We start from the raw sequence: 25,418 nt of genomic DNA on the forward strand, positions 1-25,418 counted from the left end.
GACCCAAACTAATGTAAGACTAACCTAGACAGCATATTCAAAAGCAGAGACATTACTTTGCCAACAAAGGTACGTCTAGTCAAGGCTATGGTTTTTCCAGCGGTCATGTATGGATGTGAGAGTTGGACTGTGAAGAAGGCTGAGTGCCAAAGAATTGATGCTTTTGAACTGTGGTGTTGGAGAAGACTCTTGAGAGTCCCTTGGACTGCAAGGAGATCCAACCAGTCCATTCTAAAGGAGATCAGTCCTGGGTGTTCTTTGGAAGGAATGATGCTAAAGCTGAAACTCCAGTATTTTGGCCACCTCATGCGAAGAGTTGACTCATTGGAAAAGACTCTGATTCTGGGAGGGATTGGGGGCAGGAGGAGAAGGGGATGACAGAGGATGAGATGGCTGGATGGCATCACCAACTCGATGGACGTGAGTTTGAGTGAACTCCAGGAGTTGGTGATGGACAGGGAGGCCTGGCGTGCTGCAGTTCATGGGGTCGCAAAGAGTCGGACACGACTGAGCGACTGAACTGAACTGAAGTATTAATTTATTCCAGTTAGTGAGGACAGTCATATATATAAAGCAGAAATATTAACGTGTCTGTGTCTAATTGCTCCAGGCACAAAGGGGTTAGTTAGTACTAATTTAAGAGATGGCATGATATTACCTCTCTAAAATTCAAAAATTGGTGAGTTCTCAGATACATTTGGCTGCAAGATTATAGATGAAGAAATGTACACCTATATCAACTCTTCAAAATACAATTCATATTGTTCTATAAAAGCTTCTTCCTTGGCTGCTCTAATTTCTCTCTTCTCCAACTGTTCATACAATTAATTTATAATCTACTGTAATCTAGTGTAATAATGTATGTAACTACATTAGATCAGTCTTCTATAATATTAAACTTCCATTTAAAATTTTTATAGTTATTTAATTCATTCTGTGCTTTGCACTGTATCCTCCAGATTTACACTGTCCAATATGGTAGCCAATAACCACACATGACTACTAAGCATTTGAAATATGACTATTCCAAATTGAGGTATGCTGTAAATACAAAATAAACTAAATATCAAAGACTTAGTATGAAAAGCTAGAAGGTAAAAATGTATCAATACACAATCAGTATAAAATTATATTTTTTAAACATGATGGTAAATAAGATGTATTATTAAAATCAATCTCATCATAAAAAAACTTAATGTGGCTACAATAAAATGTAAAATTACACAAGTGACTTATGTAAGTGTTTCTACTGGATAGTGTTGCTATAGACCAGTCTTGTCCAAGAGAACTTTCTGCAGTGATGGAAATATTTTATATATGCAGTGTCTAATATGATAGTCAATAACAACACATGGGTATTGAGCACATGATGTGTGACTACAATGACTGAGGAACTGAATTTTTAAATTTTTATTTAATTATAATTAACTTAAATGGAAACAGCCACTTATGGCTAATGTCTGTCATATTGGATAGTATGGCTCTTGAATGTAAAATGCTTAAAGTCAGAAATGAATTATAATCCTTAATTGAATAATACTACCTATGGCCATATGTAAGGCCACAAATGCAAGTGAGGTACTACGAAGTGAAGCCCATAAATCATATCTACTAACTTTGGACAGAAAGCCAAATGCTTCAATTTAATGTTTCTGAATCAAACACTGATACAAAACAATAGTTAGAAAAGGAACCCCTACCTTGTTCAAGGTCCTCACAGCTGCATATCTCAAAGCTGGCTTAGGAGAACTACAGAAAAGCTGAAGAACTAGGAAAGAAAAAGGGTCACTGTTAATATAGCTCATTTCAACATTTAGCATATTTCTGAAAATATAGCACATGAAGAATCATATTAAAAATACACATAAGGAAATTAGATCATAGCATCAAAAATTCACAGAAAAATATACCATCAAAACTAGAAAAAGTACTTTTTGTTGAGTTATAAAAACTTTAAATATAGGAAACAAAGTTTATTCTTTTTCCTAAAAAATTAATATACCCATTAATATCTGAACTTAAAGAATAGGAATATTTATAGTTATAAGAGAAAATGGGCTTTTTAAACATGAAAGAAAACTTAATTTACTTGTTTTTTACTTTTTTCTAAGTAAAATCTTAAATGTTCTGAATATTAGGAAATAACTTCAAAAAGAGAAGTATAGTCACCCTTCCACATCTGCTGGGACCCCTGGCAGATACCCAAATCTGGGGATGCTGAAGAACCTTATAGAAAATCGTGTAGTACATTCAGCCCTTGGTATCTGCAGGTCCCACATCTAAGGATTCAATCAACCATGAATCAATCTGGTTGAATCAATAGGATGTAGAACCAAGGATATGAAAGTACAACTATAATTAAAGTACCAAAATAAATAATCTGCATATCAGAATGGAAAGGCTATATATATATATACAGAGCTAAGGTTCAAAAATACCTATTCTGCAGACCTATGGAACTTAAAAAAAATAAGACTATAAACTAAAGCCAGTTATCAAATATACAACCAACCTGAAACAGCAGGTGCCAACTCCCTTGCAGTACAGTTAGGAAGATGGATGATAGCTGAAGCAGCTTCATAAATGACCATTTCATGTTTATTTCGCAAGCAGCTTTCAATGAAATCAAAGACTGGACTTTCATGGCTAACAGTAAATAGACATGGGGCATAATTAGACATCATAAAGAACAGAGGCAATGTGCACAGTGGTTAAAAGCACAGACAGAATGAGAAGCACTTTGGAAATATGAACGAAGGACCTCTAAAAATCCACCACTCCATAAAACCAATGAGAATACTAGTGTAAATTTCAAAATCAACTTTTTCAGCACTTTAGAAAATAGCCAAAGGCTTGCAACAATCCTAGAAATATTTATTCAAGATGAATTGCTGGATTTTCATGAGACCAGTAAGCTTTCTGGTATTTTGTTTGCTATCTGTGCTAAGTCACTTCAGTCGTGGCCAACTCTTTGCCACCCTATGGACCGCAGCCTGCCAGGCTCCTCTGTCCATGCAATTCTCCAGGCAAGAATACTGGAGTGGGTTGTCATGTCCTCCTCCAGGGGATCTTCCCAAACCAGGGATTGAATCTGCATCTCTTATGTCTTGCATCTCTTATGCACTGGCAGGACAGTTCTTTAGCATTAGCGCCACCTGGGAGGCCCTTGTATTCTGGTATTTTAACTTGCTCTACTTCATGCCCTCTTCCCAGCTTCATGGTAGCCTTGAAAAGCAGGGCCTCAGAACCATACTAGCTCTGAAAGCCAGCAGCCCAATAGCCACTGAATGGGGCAGATGAATCTGGAGCACCATCAAAAGCCCTGTCCCTAGACCACAGTCACAACTTGACCTGATGCTCCCTAAAATAGCCCCATTCATGAAGCTAACCTTTTTTTTTTTTTTTCCCCCTAGTGGGGGAACATGCCACACAGCATTGGGATCTCAGTTCACTAAACAGGGACTGAACCCATGTCATCTGTAGTAGTAGCATGGAGTCCTAACCACTCGACTGCCAAGGAACTCCCCAAAGCTAATTTTTATCTCATCTCACTCAGATGTCATTCAGTGAGGGAGGTCCTATCCCCAGGAGATCTGTCTCCCCAAAATCAGCAGCAATTGTTGAACACTGCAGTGCCAGAGGCAGTGACTCTAGTTGGGGCAAACAAGAAACTGGCCCAAAAAACATTAAAAAGAAAATGTAAGAAATGAGACACCCGCTTCTGACATACTCCTAGGATCTAGAAGGCTGTGCACATACCCAGGAAATTCTGAGAGAGCTTGAGCCTCTCACTCATACTTGACTTTGAGTTTCTGCACAATTAGGAAGGGAAGGCTAAGACAGAGTTATGAACTGCCAGATCATAGAAGGCATGCTCCAACACACAAAGTGCCCACTGATAAAAAGATGGGAGATATGTTGGTCGAAAGCATTAAAAAAAACAATCTGTGAAATTATTATCCTAACACTCAGTTAATCAAGTAGAGACTTCAGTAGGGATAAAGAATGACAGAGAGTAAGGACCGCAGAATTACTTCTGGAAAGTCACTAAACAACAACAACAAGCAAACCCCAAGGACGGAGAAGGGGGAAGTAAGATTGCCAGTTACCACAGTATATTAAATATCCAGTTTTTGACAAAAATGTTATGACACACACAAAGAAATAGTGAGATATGGCCCATATATACAGGAAAAAAGCAGTAGAAATTACTTAAGGGAGCCCAGATGTTGGATTTACTAGGCAAAAACCCTAAGTCAACTAATATAAATATGTTCAAAGAAGCAAAGGAAACCATATCTAAAGAATTAAAAGGAATTTAACAACTACAGGCATGACAGTCATGCTTCACCCAAAGGAGATTATCAAAAAAGAAAAAAAAAAGGCGCCAAATAGAAACTCTGGATTTAGAACAGTGTATAACTAGAATAAAAAATTCAAATCTGCTTGGATAAAAAAATAAGAACCTACAACATACTGCCTATAAGACATTCACTTTAGGATGAAAGACACACACAGACTCAAAGTGAGGCATGAAAAAAGATTTCATGCAAATGGAAACAACAGGAAAGTAAGGGTTGGTTAGTTAGTTTAGTCGCTCAGTCGTGTCCGACTCTTTGCGCCCCATGAATCGCAGCACGCCAGGCCTCCCTGTCTATCACCAACTCCCGGAGTTCACTCAGACTCACGTCCATCGAGTTGGTGATGCCATCCAGCCATCTCATCCTCTGTCGTCCCCTTCTCCTCCTGCCCCCAATCCCTCCCAGCATCAGAGTCTTTTCCAATGAGTCAACTCTTTGCATGAGGTGGCCAAAGTACAGGAGTTTCAGCTTTAGCATCATTCCTTCCAAAGAAATCCCAGGGCTGATCTTCTTCAGAATGGACTGGTTGGATCTCCTTGCAGTCCAAGGGACTCTCAAGAGTCTTCTCCAACACCACAGTTCAAAAGCATCAAAAGTAGGGGTAGCAATATTCATATCAGACAAAATGGACTTTAAAACAAACTCTATAAAGGAAGACAAAGGAGGACACTATAAAATGGTGAAGGGATTAATACAACAGACATAAAGGGAGAAATTAACAGGAATACAGTAAGAGCAGGAGACTTTACCATCCCACTGACATCAATTAACAGATTTTTCAAGACAGAAAAGTAATAAGGCAAGAGAGATCCTAAATGGCACAAGAGAATGGATGTACTTAATTGATATCTACAGGATATTTCATCCCCCTTCAAAAAAGAAAAAACAAAGAAATACACACTCTTTTCAAGTGGTCATGGAACATTCTCTAGGATAGGCTATATACTAGAACAGAAAACAAGTCTCAACTTATTTAAGACAACATAAATTATTTTAAGCATCTTTTCTGCCCACAACAGGATGAAACTAGAAATCAACCACAGAAAGAAAGATGGGGAAAAAAGAACAATTACATGAAGACTAAACAGCATCCTACTAGAAAAACCAGTAAGTCAACGAGGAAATCAGAAAATATTTCAAGACAAATGACAGTGAAAAACACAACCTTACAAAAATCTACAGGATGCAGCAAAAGTAGTTCAAAGAGGGAAATTCATGATACAGGCCTTTCTCAAGAAATAAGTAAAACCTCAAATAATCTACCCTACCACCTAAAAGAACTTGGGGAAAAAAGAATAAACAAAACCCAAAGTCATCAGAAGGAAGGAAATAATAAAGATTAGAGAGGAAATAAATAAAACAGAGATCAAAACAATAATAGAAAATATCGATTAAACCAAGAGCCGGTTTTTTGAAAAGACAAACAAAATAAATAAGCCTCTAGCCAAGATGACCAAGAAAAAGAGAGGATCCAAATAAACAAAATAAGAAATGAGCAATAACAACCAATATCACAGATATGCAAAAAAACATAAGAAAATACTATGAACAAACCAACAGTTTGAACAACCAAGATGAAATAGGTTTTAGAAACACAAAGTCAGCCAAAATTGAATCAAGAAGAAACATAATTTGAACAGACCAATCATTAGAAGTGAAATCAAATATGTAATAAAAAAACAAACCAAAAAACTCCCTGCAAAAAAAAGTCCAGAACTGGATGGCTTCACTGGGGAATTCTACCAAACATACAAAGAGGAATTTATCTATCCTTCTCAAATTATTCCAAAAGATTTAAGAGGAGGGAACATTCCCAAAGTCATTCTATGATGATTCACCCTCATATCAAAAACAAACAAAAACACTACAAAAAAGAAAATTACAAGCCAACATCTTTGACAAATAAAAATGGAAAAATCCTCAATAAAATTTAAGCAACCCAATAATACATATAAAAGAGCATATACCATAGTCAAGTTGGATTCATTCCAGAGTCACAAAGATGGTTCAACACATGCAAATCAATGTGATATACCACATCAACAAAGAAAAAGACAAAAACCACATGATCATCTCAACAGAAGTAAAAAAGGCATTTGATAAAATTCAGCATCAATCCACGATAAAAACTCTCACTAAAGTGGGTAGAGAGGGGATACATTTCAACATAATAAAAATCATTTATGACAAACCCACAGCCAACATAATACTCAACAGTGAAAAGCTGAAAGTCTTCCTGCTAAACCTAAAACAAGATAAGGATGCCCACTCTCACCACTGCTATTCAACATAATATTGGAAATCCTAGCCACAGCAATCAAACAAGAAAAAGAAAAAGTAACCAAATTTGAAAGAGGTAAAACTGTCATTCTATGCAGATGACATGATATTCTATATAAAAAACCCTAAAGACTCCACACAAAAACCATTAGAATAAATGAATTCATCAAGGTAGCAGAGTACAAGATTAATATACAGAAAACTGCTGCATTTCTTTACAGTAACAATGAAATATCAGAAAGTTAAAAAAAAAATTGTTTAAAATCACATTAAAGAAAGAAACACCTGGGAATAAACCTAACCCAGGAGGTAAAAGAACCATGTGCTGATAACTCTGAACACTGACAAAGAAAACTGAAGATGACCCACAGAATCGGAAAGATATTACATACTGTTGGACTGGAAGGATTAATATTATTAAAATGACCATACTACCCAAAGCAATCTACAGATTTAAGGCAATCTCTATCAAATTCTCCATGACATTTTTCACAGAACTAGAACAAGAATCCTAAAATTTATAAGGCACCACAAAAGGTCCAGAATTGGCAAAGCAATTCTGAAAAAAAAGAACAAAGTTGGAGGTATAATCTTCCCAGACCTCAGACAATACTACAAAGCTACAGTAATCAAAATAGTATGGGATCTGCATAAAAACAGACACACAGATCAAGAGAACAGAATAGAGAGAACAGAAATAAACCCATACAATTAATCTTCAGCAAAGGAGGCAAGAATATACAATGGAGAAAAGACAGTCTCTTCAGCAAGTGGTGCTGGGACAGCTGGACAGCTACATGTAAATCAATGAAATCAGAACACTCTTTCACACAACATACAAAAATAAACTCAAAATGGTTTAAAGACACATAAGAATACCATAAAGCTCCCAGAAGATAAGAAAACATTCTCTGACATGTAGCGTAGCAATATTTTCTTAGACCTGTCTCCCAAGGTAAAAGAAATAAAAGCAAAAACAAACAAATGGGACCTAATCAAACTTAACAGATTCTGCACAGCAAAGAAGCCCACAAAATGAAAAGACAACCTATGGGGGTCTTCCCTGGCTGTCCAGTGGTTAAGAATATATCTTCCAATGCAGGAGACACAGGTTCAAACTCTGGTCAGGGAACTAAGAACCCACATGCCACAGAACAACTAAGCCTACAATGCCACAGCTAGAGAGCCCATGGACCACAACTAGAGAGCCCATGCACTGAAATGAAGACCCAGCACAGTCCAAAAAAAAAAAAGCTATTAAAACAAACAAAAGGACAACTTACAGAATGTGAGAAAATATTTGCAAACAACGTGACTGACAACAGGTTAATTTCCAAAATACACAAAGAGCTCATACAACTTAATATCAAAAAAATAGAAAAATTTAAAAATGGACATAAGACCTAAATAAACATTTCTCTAAAGAAAACATACAGATGAACAACATGCATATGAAAAGATGGTCAAAATCAGTAATTAGAGAAATGCAAATAAAAATCACAGTGAGGGGGACTTCCCTGGTGGTCCAGTGGTTTTAAGAATCCACCCTGCACTGCAGAGGATGCAGGCTTGATCCTGGTTAGGGAACTAAGATCCCACATGCCTTTCAGGGCAACTAAGCTTATGCACTGCAGCTACTGAGCCTGTGCACTCCAGAGCCTGAGCACCACAGCTAGAGAGCCCATGTGCTGCAACTACTGAGCCTGTGCACTCCAGAGCCCACGTGCCCCAACTAGAGAGCCTGCAGACCACAACTAGACGGTCCTTGCACCGCAACGAAACATCTCACATGACACAACATAGATCCCATGTGCTGCAACTAAGACTGGATGTGACCAAATAAATATTTTTATTAAAAAAACACAATGAGGTATCGACTTACACCAAAGATCTACACAGACACACCACAGTCAAAATGCGAAAGGCGTTAAGACAGAAGAATGACAGAAGCAAGATAAAAGCTACTCAACACCTTGCAGAGTTGTGGTACAATATAATTATTGGCTTTTCATCTTAAACAATGGAATAGAGAATCCATATTCAAAGTGCTGAAATTAAAAAAAATCAGAATGGCTATCATCAAGAAGTCTATAAATAGTAAGTGCTGGAGAGAATGTGGAGAAAAGGGAACCCTCTAACACTGTTGGTGAGAATGTAAACTGGTGCAATCTCTAGGGAAAACAGTACGGAGGATCCTTAAGAACTAAAAATAGAGCTACCAATTGATTCAGCAATCTTACTTTTGGGCACACAACCAGAAAAGACAAAAACTCTAACTTGAAAAGACACATGCAGCCCAGTGTTCACAGCAGCACAATACAACAACCAAAACACGGGAGCAACCTGAATGTTCAACAACAGATGATGGATAAAGAATGTGTATATATACATACATATATATTAATACACACACACAATGGACTACACACACACACACAATGAACTATATAACTCAGCCATAAAAAAAGAATGAATAATGTTGCTGTACACCTGAAACTAACACAGTATTGTAAATCAACAATACTCAATTTAAAAAAAGAGTTCAGAAACAATTTTTAAAAAATTAAAATCTGCACTCCAACAGCTGATTTGTACCAACAGTAGAAAAAGTAAACTTGAAGACAGGTTAAACTGAGATAATCCAGCTAAGGAAAATAAAGAATGAAGGAACAAAAAACAAACAAACAAAAAAAAAACAGAGCCTTAGAAACCTGTGGAGTATGATCACGTGTATCAACATTTTCATGATAGAAATGCCAGAAGGAAAGGGGAGAGACAAAGGGGCAAAAGGAATATCCTGAGAAATAATGACCAAAAACACCCAATATTTGTTTAAAATATTAATGTACACACTTGAGAAGCTCAACAAATCCCAAGTAGGAAAAATACAAAAAGATCTACACACAGACACACAACAGTCAAAGTGCCAAAGACATAAGACAAAATAAGGACAGCAGCAAGATAAAAGCTACTCATCACACTGTAGAGAAGAGCTACAATATAATTATTGGCTTTTCACCTTAAACAATGGAATAGAAAATCCATATTCAAAGTGCTGAAGTAAAAAAATAAAAATTCTCTATCCAGCAGAACTATGATCTAAAAATGAAGATTAAAAAAGGACATTCTCAGATAAATCATGCCTAAGACAATGCATTGCTAACATACCTGATGTTATAAAAAATACTAAATGAAGTCTGTTAAACTGAAAGACTGACTCCAAACAATGACATGAATAATCAAGGAGATATAAAGAGCACTAGAAATGATAGATATGTGAGTTAATATAAATGATTCTGTAAATTTTTTTTTAATTTGTCTTAACTAAAGGACATAAAATTGTATAAAACAATTGTAACAGTGTAGTTGGATTTATAATGTATATACAAGCAATATACATGACAATAATAGCAAATAGGAGCAAGGAGAGAACAGAACTACACTGGAGCAAAGATTCTATATCTTACCAAAATTAAGTTAGTCCTAATCTGAAGTAGATTGTGGAAAATTAAAATGCATATTTTAATTCCAAGAGAAACAACTTTTAAAAAAGTAAAAATACTGACAGAGGAATTAAAGTATACTGAAAATGTTAACACAAAAGAAGGAAAAGAAGAAGAGAGGAACAGAAAAGGAGACTTCTATAGAACAAACAGCAAAATAGCAAAGCTTAAATACAATCATATCAATAATTATATTAAATGTGAATGGTCTAAACATTCCAAGACAAAGATTGCCAGATATGATGAAAAGAAGCAGACTCAAACTATGTGTTGCTTACAAGAGACATGCATCAGGTTCAAAGACACAAATGAGATGAAAGTAAAATGATGGGAAACGATATGCTATGCAAACTAATCATACAAGATCGAGGGTGGCTATATTAAAATTAGACAAGCAGAATTTAAGAAAAAATATTACAAGAGATAAAAAGAGGTATTTCATAATGAGAAACTGCTCATTACAGTAGATTGATAAAACAATGATAAACATATACAAACTTAACAACAGAGCCTCAAAATATATGAAGCAAAGCTTAACACAAAAGGAGAAATATATCATTTAACAATAGCTAGAGATGTCTAGGAGAAGGCAATGGCACCCCACTCCAGTACTCTTGCCTGGAAAATCCCATGGGTGGAGGAGCCTGGTAGGCTGCAGTCCATGGGGTCGCTAGGAGTCGGATACAACTGAGCGACTTCACTTTATTTTTTCACTTTCATGCACTGGAGAAGGAAATGGCAACCCACTCCAGTGTTCTTGCCTGGAGAATCCCAGGGACGGTGGAGCCTGGTGGGGGGCCGTCTATGGGGTCGCACAGAGTCGGACACGACTGAAGTGACTTAGCAGCAGCAGCAGCAGCAGAGATGTCTAAACCTACCTGATAGTTGATAGAACACCTAGATACAATCATTAAGGATATAAAAGACTTGAACAATTTAATCACTCAACTCAACCCACAACATTCAACCCAGTGACTGTAATATATACATTCTTTTCAAGTGCATATGGACAGTTCTCAAAGACTTTAAATGCCAGTCATAAAACAAGTCTGAATACATTTAAAAGGACGGATATCATCAAAATATATTCCTCCAAAACAACTGAATTAAATACTACATGATCAGAAAATCAATCAAGGAAATACTCAATATTTAGAATTAAAAAACCCATTTCTAACTAACCCATGGGTCAAGAATAAATCAAATGAAAAACAAGAAAACATCTGAAACAGAATGACAACAAAAACATAACAAATCAAAATGTATAAGATGTAGCTAAAACAATGCTTCAAGGGAAATTTATAGCTGCAAACATCTGTACCAGAAAAGAAGAAGCTCTCAAATCAATAACCTAAGTATCTACAATAAAGAAATTAGAAAAAGAAGAGTAAACCAAGTACAGAGTAAGGAGAAAGAAAGTAAAAAGATCAGAGCAGAGATCAATGGACAAGAATGCAAAAATATAGTAATAAAAAATAATCAATGAAACACAAAGTTAGTTCTTTGTAAAAATTCAAAAAAATTGACAAACTTTTAGCTAGACTAAAGAACAAAATAAAACAGAAGGTATACAAATTACCAAAATCAGGAATGAAGTAGAGAACAATACTACTGACCCTAAAGAAATTTAAATGATTGTAAGAGAATATTATGAACAACTATATGCCAACAAACTTAGATGAAATGCCAAAATACCTAAAAGTACCAAACTACAAAACCTGACTTACAAAGAAAATATAGAATCTAAACAGAACTATGAGTTAGTTATTTAAAATCTTCCCTCAAAAAGAGCAGAGGTCACAACAGCTTCACTGGCTAATTCTATCAAATATTTAAAGAAATAATATCAATCTTTCACAAACTCTTTTAGAACATAAGTGAGGGTAAAATATTTCCCAACAAATGATGTGATGCCAGTATTACCTGATTAACAAAGCCTGACAAATTCTCGCAAGAAAACAACAGACCAATGTCCCTCCTGACACAGACATATAGCTCTTCAATAAAATATCAGCTAACTGAATCCACCAATATTTTAAAAGAATTATAAACCATAATCAAGAACAAAAATTGATTTAACATCCGAAAATCTAATTTATGTTACATACCAAATTAATAATGAAAGGGACAGAAACCACTGATCATCTTCATAGATTTAAAAAAAATCAACAAAATCTAATATCCACTCATGATAAATACTCTGAAGAAAACTAAAGATTGAAGAGAATGCCCACAACCTGATAAAAGGCATCTTCAAAAAAGCTATGGTTAACATCATGCTTAATGCTTTCTCCTTAAGATTAGGGACAAGGCAAGCCTACCTGCTTTCACCACTTCTACTCAACATTGTACTGAAGGTTCAAGATGATATAATTAGGAAAAAATTAAAAACATCTAGTTTGGAAAGAAAGAAAACTGTCTTTGTTCTCAGATGACACAATCCTGTACATGAAAATCCCAAGGAATATCACACACACACACACACACAAATACACAAGTGGAATTAATAAATGACCATAGCAAGGTTGCTGCTGCTGCTGCTAAGTCGCTTCAGTCGTGTTCAACTCTGTGTGACCCCATAGATGGCAGCCCACCAGGCTCCACCGTCCCTGGGATTCTCCAGGCAAGAACACTGGAGTGGGCTGCTATTTCCTTCTCCAATGCAGGAAAGTGAAAAGTGAAAGGGAAGTCGCTCAATCGTGTCCGACTCCTTGCGACCCCATGGACTGCAGCCCACCAGGCTCCTCCGTCCATGGGATTCTCCAGGCAAGAATGCTGGAGTGGGGTGCCATAGTAAGGTTACAGGATACAAATTAACATGAAAAAATAAAAAATCAACTGTATTTCTATATATTGGCAGTAATTAATTCAAAATAAAATTAACAATACTATTCAAAACATCAGAAAGAATAAAATACCTAGAAATAAATTTAATAAAAGCAATTCAAAACTTTTACACTGAAAACTATAAAACCCTGCTGAGAAATCTAAATAAACAGAGAAAAATTCTGTTCATGGACTGGAAGACTTGCTATCAAAATGGCAATTTTCCTAAATTGGTTTATCCAAAATAGATCTATTCTATTCAATGCAATCCCAATAAAAATACCAGCAGGCTTTTTGTTGTAGAAATTCAAAGCTGGTCCCAAAATTTACATGGAAATATAAAGGACTTCATCTGTAGGGCTTCCCTGGTGGCTCAGCCAGTAAAGAATCTTCTGCAGTGAAGGAGACGCGGGTTTGATCCCTGGGTCAAAAAGATCCCCTGGAGAAGGAAATGGCAAACTACTCCAGTATTCCTGCCTGGAAAATCTCATGGACAGAGGAGCCTGGTGGGCTATAATCCATGGGATCACAAGAGTTGGACACAACTTAGCAACTTAAACCATCATCACCTTACCTGTCTCCTGAGAAGCCTGCATGCAGATCAAGAAGCAACGATAGAACCAGACATAGAACAATGGACTGGTTCAAAATTAAAAAGGGAGTACACTGAGGCTGTATACTGTCACCCTGCTTGTTTAACTTATATGCAGAGTACATCATGTGAAATGCTGAGCTAGCTGATGCACAAGCTGGAATCAAGACTGCAGGAAGAAATATCAATAACCTCAGATATGCATATGACACCACCTTTTATGGCAAAAAGTGAAGAGAAACTAAAGAGCCTCTTGATGAAGGTCTAAGAGGAGAGTAAAAAAGCTGGCTTAAAACTCAACATTCAAAAACTAAGATCATGGTACCCAGTCCCATCACTTCACAGCAAAAGATGTGGAAAAAGTGGAAACAGTCACAGATTTTATTTTCCTGGGCTCCAAAATCACTGCAGATGGTGACTGCAGCCACAAAATGAAAAGATGCTTGCTCCTTGGAAGAAAAGTTATGACAAACCAAGACAGTTTATTAAAAAGCAGAGACATCACTTTGCCAACAAAGGTCCGTCTAGTCAAAGCTATGATTTTCCAGTAGTTATGTATGGAAGTGAGAGCTGGACTATAAAGAAGGCTGAATGCTAAAAAAAACAAAAACAAAAAAAACCAAAAAAACGAAAAACTGATGTTTTCAAATTGTGGTGCTGGAGACGACTCTTGAGAGTCCCTTGGACTGCAAGGAGATCAAACCAGTCAATCCTAAAAAGGAAATCAACCCTGAATATTCACTGGAACGATTGATGCTGAAACTAAAGCTCCAATACTTTGGCCACCTGATGCGAAGAGCCGATTCACTGGAAAAGACCCTGATGCTGGGAAAGATTGAGGGCAGGAAGAGAAGGGGGAAACTGAGGATGAAATGGCTGGATGGCATCATCAACTCAGTGGACATGAGTCTGAGCAAACTCTGGGAGATGGTGAAGGACAGGAAAGCCTGGCATGCTGCAGTTCATGGGGTTGCAAGGAGTCAGACACGACTTAGCAACTGAACAACAATAAAGGGCCCAGAAGAGTCAAAACAACTTTCAAAAAGCTAAATACAGCAAACAATGACAGATCTGAAAGTAAAAACAGAAAGCAATTCAATAATATTGATAGGAGAGGACTTCAATACCCCACTTTCAATAGTGGATAGAATATCCAAATAGAAAATCAATAAGGAAGCAGTGGATCGAAACAACGTTGACCTAACAGATATATACAGAACCTTTCACTCAACAGCAGCAGAATATACATTCTTATCAAGTGCACAGGGAACATGTTAGGCCACACAACAAGTCTTTAAAAATTTAAGAAGGTTAAAGTCATACCAAGTATCTTTTTCAACCACAATGTGATGAAACTAAAAATAATAAAAGAAAAACTGGAAAATTCACAAATGTAAGAAAAATAAAACACATTCCTGAACAACCAATGGGTCAAAGAAGAAATCAATAGAGAAATTAGAAAATACTTTCAGATAAACAAAAACACAGCACTCCAAAATCTATGGGATGCAGTAAAAATATACAAAGAGGAAAGTTTATAGCAAAACCTGAAATTTTTTGAAATGCCATCTATGATAATATAGATACAAAATTAAAAATAATTGCCAGAGAAAATTCTGAAATTAACAAGTGAGTTTAACAGAATATGGGTCATTTTGTCCAAAACTGATCTTCTAGCCACTCAGAAAAGAAGCTAAATTCCTATTAACCTCCATAACAAGTGGACTCAGCTGAATGTGTAATCGATTCTGGACAACCAGAAAGCTTGGACTCAAGCTCCTTCCTATCATGCCAAAGGAGGGGATGATACTTCCCCAACAGTAAAAGGTGGACATGGAGTAGCCCATGGCTACTAGTATGCCATGTCATACATCTGGAAAGGTTTGGATCCCAGTCTTTGATTATGCCAGAGAAGGACCGCTCTCCTCAAAATTTATGCTAAGTCATCAAAATAAGGTCTAGGTTATCCAATTTGTTCACATATAATTGTTAACAGTAATCTGTTTTGACCTTTTTTTATTTCTGTGGCATGAGATGTAATGTCTGCCACTTATTTTTTCTGCATCCCACCCCTGATCACAACAGTGAGTGGTAGGTGCTTTGGTATCTAACGTAGTTTAAAAATCTCACATCTCAAGGGTCATAATCCCTCTCTTGGGATGAGAAAAATGGTCCTGATAGATGTCTGTACATTGTTCTAGAATAAAAGGGCAACGTGGAGCTCAGTGCAACTAGTACTGCTCCAGCGCATGAGTTTTGCCCAATAAATTTTACTCCAGTAGGTCAGGTATGAGTTTTGCTTGGAAATTTGTACTCACCTGCATAAAAATTGTTATGGCAAGGTGGGCATCAAGTCAGATATCTACTGTGGCTTTCTGGAAGTGGATCAAAGGATGAGAGGTCAAAGACTCATTTTGGCAGCATGACCAGTCATTGGGATGGCTGGTCTCCCTAGAGAAAAGTCCCAATAAATGAAAAATCTGAGGAATAAGATTGCCCAGGTTAGAACCTGATTGTTATTAATGGTCTTGGTGGGAGTGTTCCAGGAAGAGGAAAACTCAACCGAGGGGAAAGCTAAACAATCCCTGATAAAATTATACACACACACTCACACACAGAAAATATAAATAAGGATACAAAACTAGAGCTGGAAACACTACTGCAAATGAATACGAAAAGGGAATTTGTTCTACCATATACCTACACTATTAGAAAGCTGTGATCATAAGGCAATGTTCGCTGGTACAGGGACACAAATATAGAGCAGTGGAGAACAGGAACCGAGAAACAGACCAATGCATACAAGGATGCCTATTTCATGGCAAAGCTGATATTGCATAGCAGTGAGTATAGACAGGTATTTCAACAAATGGTGCTGGAACTACTGGGTATCTATATGGGGAAAAAAAACTGCTATCTTATACGAGTCAATCCTAAAGGAAATCAATCCTAAATATTCATTAGAAGGTCTGATGCTGAAGCTCCAATACTTTGGCTACTTGATGCAAAGAGCTGAAACTCATTAGAAAAGACCCTGATGCTGGGACAGATTGAAGCAGGAGGAGAAGGGGATGACAGAGGACAAGATGGTTGGATGGCATCACTGACTCAATGGACATGAGTTTAAGCAAGCTCCGGGAGCTGGCGAAGGACAGGGAAGCCTGGCATGCTGCAGTCCATGACTTACTAAACAACAACAATCTCATACCATATCCAAAAAACAATTTCAGGTAGATTACAGACCTAAAATATGAAAGTTAAAACTACAATGCTTATGTAAAACAGTACAGATGATACAGTTCAGAACTTGGGGTAGAAAACATTTCTTGATTAAGACACCCAAATTATCACTCCAAAAGTAAAAGAGTGACATTATATTTAAGAACATTCTGTTCATTAAGATATCAAGAAAGGAACAGACAAACTTGAGTGTGAAAAACTATTTCCAACACATAAAACCAACAAAGGATTCACATCTAGAATGCAGAAGACCGAGAAATCAATAAGGATAAAGTAGATAACCCAAATTCCTTCCCCCAAAATTGGGGCAAAATACCAAAAGGTATTTAAATAGAAAGAATATACAAATGGCTAATTAGTACAGAAAAAGGTTTTCAAACTCATTAGTAATTAGGAAATTACAACTTAAAACCACAATGATTTGTCAAGGATGCCAAGACAATTTAATGGAAAAAGAACAGTCTTTCACCAAATGGTGTTGTGTGCTCATGCTCAGTGGTGTCCAGCTGTTTGAAACCCCACGGACAGCAGCCTGCCAGGCTCCTCAGTCCATGGGATTTCCAAGGCAAGAACACTGGCATGGACTGCCACTTCCTTCTCCAAAATGGTGCTGAGACAACTGCAAACTCATACTGCAACTGGATATCCACATGAAAAGGATGAAACTGAGCCCCTACTTCACATCACACAAAAAATATCTCAAAATGGATCAAAGATCAAAATGTGTACAAGATAAAACTCTCAGAAGAAAGAAGCAAAAGTGTAAATCTTTGTGACCTTGGATTAGACAATGGTTCAGGTAAAATAACAAAAGCACAAGCAACCAAAATAAAACACCACACGTATTAGTCTTGGTCAAAGGACACTGTTAGGAAATTGAAAAGACCACAGAATGGGAGGAAACACTTGCAAATTATGTGTGTAATAAAGTTCTAGTATCCAAAATATATTTAACAACTACCACAAATAAAAGATAAATAACCCCATTCTTATAATAAGAAAAGGATTTGAAAAGACCTTTCTCCAGAGAAGATACAGAAATGCCCAAAAAGCACATGAAAAGATGCTCAAACTTGTTAGGGAAATAAAGCCTTTCTTGCCGTCAAACCAAGAATTTCTTCATACAGTTTTTTTCAATAAAACTTTTCCAATGGGGAAAAAAAAATCCCAACTGATATACCTCTTCATACCTACTATGGCATGTATAATTTCAAAAGACAGATGATAATAAGTGTTGGTTAGGATGTGAAGTCAAGAGTCTTCACACATTGCTGTCAAGAATGCAAAATGGTGCAACCACTTTGTAAAACAGTTTGGCATTCCTCAAAAAGTTAAACATAGTTCCATTAAGACCTGGGGATTCTACTCACAGGTAAATGTCCAAAAGAACCAAAAACACGTCCACATAAAAAAATTATGAATAACTGCAAATAGTGGTATTATTCATAAAAGTCAAACAGTGGAAACAACCCAAATGTCCATCAACAGATGAATGAAAATAAAATATGATAGAGCCACCCACTGGAATACTAGTGAGCCATAAAAAGAATGAAGTACTGATACCTCTATAACATAGATGAACCCTGAAAACATTATTGTGTGTTCAGTCACTCAGTGGTATCCAACTCTTTACAACCCCATGGACTGTATAGCCTTCCAGGCTCCTCTGTCCATGGGATTTTCCAGGCAAGAAAGAATACTGGAGTGGGCTGCCATTTCCTCCAGGGATCTTCTGGGCCCAGGGATCGAACCCACATCTCCCAAATCACCTGAATTGCAAGCGTATTCTTTACTGCTGAGCCAAAGAAACCAAACAACTAAAGACCACATACTGTTTGATTGCATTTATATGAAATGTCCAGAACAGGCAAATCCATAGAGATGGGAAGCAGATTAATGTTTTCCAGGGCTTGAGGGGAGGGCAGTATAGGGAATGGGTCTGTTAATGGGTTGTGGGTTTCTTTTTAAGGTGGTAAAAGTGTTCTGGAGTTAGTGGTAGTGGTTATACAACTTTGTGAACATACTATAAAGACCACTGAATTATACACTTTAAAAAGGTGAATTTTATGACATGTGAGTTATATGTCAATAAAAAAAATATATAGATTAGTAAAATTATATTAGGAAAATTTAAAAAATTTGACAGTATCAAGCCTCCGGAAATCTCACACTGCTGGCTAGAATGTAAATCGGTACAATCACTTTGAAAAAAGCCCAACTTACCTAGTAAAGAGATGTATACCCAATGATCTAGCAATTCTATTCCTAGATGTATACCCTATAGAAATGCATGCTTACATACAAAGAGAGAAAACTATGGTAATGAAACCATAGTGTGGTATTAGGTACAGAGATGCTGTTTATAGCCATTTCATTATTAATAAGTGCTCAAAACAGAAAACATTCCAAATGCCAATTAATAGAAGAATGAATATAAATAAATTGGGAAGTATTCAATCAAGGAAATATAAAATATAATTAAAATGAACAGCACTATTAAGACACTGCTCCACTGCTGCCCTGCATGCAATCCAGCTGAGAGAAACCTGAAGTAAAACTATGGGTCAAATTATCTTTACATAAAATTTAGAACCTTTTCTTTATTCTTGATGCTAAAAAAAATTCAGTTAGAATGTACTTGCCTGTGTTTATCTTTGTCTGTCATTCTACCAACATTTGGTGCTTTTTTTGATTTTGTTTTTTAACTCTAAAGACTACTTCTTTGTACAGGCCTGAGAAATTATCACCCATTTTTAAAAGTTAACTTTGTATTTTATTATAACAAAAATACAGAAAAATATATGAAGTAACTATTGTGGACTGAATGCTTGCGTTCCCCTATCCCTCCCACCAAATTCATATATTGAAGCCCTAACATACAGTGTGACCTATCTGGAGAAGGGGCCTCCAAGAAATAATTAAGGTTAAATTAGGTCGTAAGTGTGGGGTCCTGATCTGGCAGGATTAAAATCTTTAAAGAGACAACAGAGAGCGCTTCAGCTCCCACTCCTGCTCTCTCGCTCGCTGGCTCTCTCCCTCCACAGGCACCAAAGGAAGATCATGTGAGCACACACTGAGAAGGTAGTCAGCCCAACCCAAGTGAAAGCTCCCACTGGACATCAACCCTACTGGTACTGGTATTCTGATCTTTGATTTCCTAGCCCCCAGGGCTGTGAGAAAATAACTTTCTGCTGTGTTAAGTCTCCTAGTCTGTGGTATTTTGTTTGGCAGCCCTAGAAAACCAACACAGTGCCCACCTTGAAGATGCCCCAGTGAATGTTTCCTGAGGTTCGATCCCTTGTGTTGTCCCCACTCACACTGAATAGAGCTGATCTTTTTTATCCAACAAAATGCTGCAGAAATGTTGGGATGTGTTTTCAAAGACAAGGTCGTAAAAATGATTGTGACTTCCACTTGGCACTCTCTTGTATCACCTGCTCTGAGGGAAGCAATCCTTAATATTATGAGGACATTCAAGCAGCAATATGGAGATGTCTACCCAACAAGGAACTGAGGTGTTCTGCCAACAGTCTGCTTGAAGGTACCAGTCATGTGTGTGAGATACCTGAAAGCAGATTTTCCAGCTTCTGTCAAGCCTTCAAATGATTGCAACTCTGGCCAATATCTTAAATGCATCCTCACAAAAGACCTCAAGCAGAAACCACTCAGCTAAAATACTCCCAAATCCCTGGCCTACAGAAATTGTGTGGGGAAAATAATTGTTTCTTATCCTTTTAATTTGATTAAGTTTTACAGTACTCTGTTACACCTGACACATAATTAAATCATAGGTAAATTATTAAAAAACTGTATCTGCAGGTCATAAATGAATTATAACATATCTATTAATTTGTTACAATATTTCAAACACTTCAGAAGCCACCTACTTGCCACCTTCCAAGCAGTACTACGCTGATGCCCTAAAGATAAACACTATCTTACCTTGTAATACCATAGATTAGTTGTGCCAGCTAAATCTGAAATTAACTTATATAGAACTCTACAGAATGTATTTGTTTGTATGTGACTTCTTTGAGATTTATCCATGTGGTCACATTTATCAATGGTTGTTGCTGTTGTTCAGTCACTCAGTCATGTCTGACTCTTTGCGACCCCATGGACTGCAGCATGGTAGGCTTCCCTGACTTTCACTATCTCCCAGAGTTTGCTCAAACTCATGTCCACTGAATAACCATGACAATTTTTTCATCTCTATTACTGTACATATACTATTGACTATATGTTGTTTATTATTCAGTCACTCAGTGATGTCCAACTCTTTGCGACCCCACGGACTGCAGCACACCAGGCTTCCCTGAGCTTTGCCATCTCCTGGAGCCTGCTCAAATTCATGTCCACCAGTTGGTGATGCCATCCAACCATCTCGTCTTCTGTAGTCCCCTTCTCCTCCTGCCTTCGACTTTCCCAGCATCAGGGTTTTTTCCCCAGTGAGCCAGCTCTTCACATCAGGTGGCCAAAGTACTGGAGCTTCATCATCAGTCCTTCAAATGAATATTCAGGGTTGATTTCCTTTAGGATTGACTGGTTTGATCTTGCAGTCCAATGGACTCTCAAGAGTCTTCTCCACCACCACAGTTCAAAGCTTCAATTCTTTGGTGCTCAGCTTTTTTTATGGTCCAGCTTTCACATCCATACATGACTACTGGAAAGACCATAGTTTTGACTAGATGGACCTTCGTTGGCAAAGTAATGTCTCTGCTTTTTAATATGCTGTCTAGGTTGGTCATAGCTTTTCTTCCAAGAAACAAGTGTCTTAATTTCATGGCGGCAATCACCATCTATAGTGATTTTGGAGCCCAAGAAAATAAAGTCTCTCACTGTTTTCATTGTTTCCTCATCTATTTGTCATGAAGTGATAGAATCAGATGTCATGATCTTAGTTTTTTGAATGCTGAGTTTTAAGCCAGCTTCTTCATTCTCCTCTTTCTCCTTCATCAAGAGGCTCTTTAGTTCCTCTTCACTTTCTGCCATAAGGGTGATGTCATCTGCATATCTGAAGTTATTGATATTTTTCCTGACAATCTTGATTTCAGCTTGAGAATCATCCAGCCCAGGATTTTGCATGATGTACTCTGCATATATGTTAAATAAGCAGGGTGACAATATACAGCTTTGATGTACTCCTTTCCCAATCTGGAACCAGTCCAGTTCTAACTGTTCCTTCTTGACCTACATACAGGTTTCTCAGGAGGCAGGTAAGCTTGTATTCCCATCTCTTTAATAATTTTCCACACTGTGTTGTGACCCACACAATCAAAGACTTTAATATAGTCAGTGAAGCAGAACTAGATGTTTTCTAGATTTCCCCAGCTCTCTCTCTGATCCAACCAATGCTGACAACTTGATCTCTGGTTCCTCTGCCTTTTCTAAATCCAGCTTGTATATCTGGAGGTTCTCAGTTCATGTACTGCTGAAGTCTAGCTTGGAGAATTTTGAGCATGAACTTGCTAGAATGTGAAGTGAGAGCAATTGTGCAGTAGTTTGAACGTTCTTTGGCATTGCCCTTCTTTGGGATTGGAATGAAAATTGATCTTTTCCAATCCTGTGGAGACTCCTGAGGTTTCCAAATTTGCTAACATATTGAGTGCAGCACATTAATAGCATCATTTTTTAGGATTTGAAATAGCTCAACTGGAATTCCATCACCTCCACTAGCTTTGTTTGTAGTGATGCTTCCTAAGGCCTACTTGACTTCACATTCCAGGAAGTCTGTTTCTAGGTGAGTGATCACACCATCGTGGTTATCTGGGTCATAAAGATTATTTTGTATAGTTATTTTGTGTATTTTTGCCATCTCTTCTTAATATCTTCTGCTTCTGTTAGGTTAATATAATTTCTGTCCTTTATTGTGCCCATCTTTGCATGAAATGTTCCCTTGGTACCTCTAATTTTCTTGAAGAGATCTCTAGTCTTTTCTGTTCTATTGTTTTCCTCTATTTCTCTGCATTGTTCACTTTGGAAGGCTTTCTTATCTCTCCATGCTATTCTCTGAAACTCTGCATTCAGCTGGGTATCACTTTCCTTTTCTCCTTTGCCTTTTGCTTCTCTTCCTTTCTTAGATATTTGCAAGGACCTCTCAGACAACCATTTTGCTTTTTTGCATTTCTTTTTCTTGGGGATGATTTTATAAATATACCAAATTTTATTTTTTGATTAAAGCATTAATGGATGTTTGACTTGCTTTCATTTGGGGGCTATTATGAAAAAGCACATTTGGGATGTCCTTTGATACAAAAATGCATGCATTTCTGTTTGGTATTTAAAAGAAGTCAATTGAAATTCTGATCAAGGATTCAGTGAATCAGTGGATCAAAGAAGATGTGGTATCTTTACAGTATTGAATATTCTAAGAACTTGATATATCCCTCTACTTATTCAAGTCATACTTGTTAAATAACATTTTATATCTTGTGTAGAAATACACAAAGTTTTTGGTAGATTTATTCCTAAGGATCTGATTTTTACTAAAATGATACCTACCATCTTTTCAAAATTGTTTCATATTGACTAGCTGCTGGTATGTAGAAACAAAACTGATTCTGGATATTAGCCTATCCAGTAATTCTGGTAAACTCATATCAATTCTAACAGATAATATATAGATTATTTCACATTTTCTATACACACAATCATGTTGTAAACAAAGATAGTTTCATGTCCCCTTTCAAATCTTTATATATTTTTCTTAACTTATTGTACCAAGTAGGACTTTCCAGTAAAATGTTACTTAAAAAACAGGATAAGCAGGCATCCTAGTCTCATCCATAATCTTAAGGGGAAAGTCTTTCATATTTCACCAATAAATATTAGTGTATTGGAGATTTTGGGGGGGTATGTTTATCATAATAATAATGTTCCTATTATTTGCTTTGAAAAGAGATTTTTTTTTTTTTTTTTTGGCCACACCTTGCGCTGTGCTTAGTCACACAGTTCTATCCGCCTTCTTGCAACCCTATGGACTGCTGCCAGCCAGGCTCCCCTGTCCATAGAATTCTCCAGGCAAGAATACTGGAGTGGGTTGCCATGCCCTCCCCCAGGGGATCTTCCCAACCCAGGGACAGAACGCGCGTCTCCTGCATTGCAGGAGGCTTCTTTACAGTCTGAGCCATCAGGGAAGCCCTCAAGACCTCAGTTCCTCCTCCACAGGATCTCAGTTCCCTGATCAGGTATTGAACCCATGCCTCAGCAGTGAAAGTGCCAAGTCCTAACCATGGAACTGTCAGGGAATTCTTGAAAAGAGAGATTTAATTACAAATTGCCATTGAATTTTATCAATTGCTTTTTTAGCATCTGTTAAGATGTTAAGATTTTTACCCTTTATTCTTTAGATGAGGAATATTATGTCAACTATTGACTGTTAGATCAATCTTGCACTTCTAAAAGAAATGCATACTGGCAAATACTTGTTCATTATTTCTTCAAGCATCTGTTTTGCTCCATTCTCTCACATCTCCCTCTAGAATTCCAATTATGTATCAAGTGGTAGGCCACCTGATACTATTCTATTGTTCTCTGAAGCTCTGTTTATTTTTCTTTAATCTGTTTTCTTTCTAGTCTCCAAATTACTTTTTATAGCAATATCTTCCAGGTCACTAACTCTAATACTTTCACTCTTCTCAGTGATCTCTAGCTTTGTGTTAGGCCACCCCGCAAATTATCCCTTTCAGTTATTGTACTTGTAGCGGGCAGAATGGTTTCCCAAAGATGTCCATGCTTTCCTCCATGGAATCTGTGAATATATTACCTTACACAACACAGACCAACCCCTGGCTGACAGCCAGCAAGGAAAGAGAGACCTATAATCTATAACTGCAAAGAAATGAATCTGGCCAACAACCTTAATGAGATTGAAAGTGGATTGTTCAGTAAGCAACAGCACCCTGCCAACATTTTAACTTTAACCCATGAGACTGATGTCTAACCTACAGAACTGTGAAATTAAGGATGTTGTGATTATCTGTTATGGCAGCAATAAAACACTAATACAGATTTTGGTATCTGGAAGTGAGGTGCTACAACAACAAACACCTAAAATTGTGGGACTGTTTCTGGAACCAGATAATGGGTAGAGGCTACAAGAATTCTAGTGAACATAATGAAGAAAATCTAAATCCCTTGAACAAACTATTAACAGAAATGTGGTCTTGAAGAAGAGCCAGTGAAGGTTCATAAACTGCTTGTAGAAAGCTGGTCCTGGAGGATCAGAGGAAACTTGTTATTATAAACTGGAGTAAGATGGATCCTTGTTATGTACTTACAGAGAGCTTAGTGAAATTGTGTCCTGCAAGTTCTGTGGAAAGCAGAATTTATAAACAAACTTGGATACTGACTTGAGGAAATTTCCAAGGAAACTGGTGAAGGTATGACCTGGTTTCCTCTTGCTGCTTACAGTAAAATGTGAGATGACCAATTTAACCAGTGAACAGCAGCCTTGACTTGTACCCATGACCTGTAGACTGCCTATGGACTTCCTTTTCTACAATCTATCCTACTGATTTTTGGACTTGCTTAGCAAGGTCTAAAACTGTTTATGCTGTTTATTCCATGTTAAAAAAAAAGTGTTTAAAAAAAAAAAAAGGAAAAAAACCCAGAAAC

At 37.1% G+C, this 25,418-nt stretch overlaps 1 protein-coding gene across 2 annotated transcripts in view; it reads right to left on the minus strand.

The window, feature by feature from the left end:
- The window catches only part of COPG2 (COPI coat complex subunit gamma 2), a 188,818-nt gene that overhangs the window by 115,412 nt on the left and 47,988 nt on the right, over positions 1-25,418 (minus strand). For both annotated transcript variants that reach the window (XM_061414724.1, XM_061414725.1), the window contains 2 exons: positions 2,513-2,646; positions 1,701-1,768 (listed from right to left, as the gene is read on the minus strand). In XM_061414724.1, coding sequence (XP_061270708.1) covers positions 1,701-1,768; positions 2,513-2,646 — 202 coding nt within the window. The remainder of the gene's footprint in view (positions 1-1,700; positions 1,769-2,512; positions 2,647-25,418) is intronic.

This window comes from Bos javanicus, chromosome 4 (assembly GCF_032452875.1).
Source record: "Bos javanicus breed banteng chromosome 4, ARS-OSU_banteng_1.0, whole genome shotgun sequence".
NCBI lineage: Eukaryota > Metazoa > Chordata > Mammalia > Artiodactyla > Bovidae > Bos > Bos javanicus.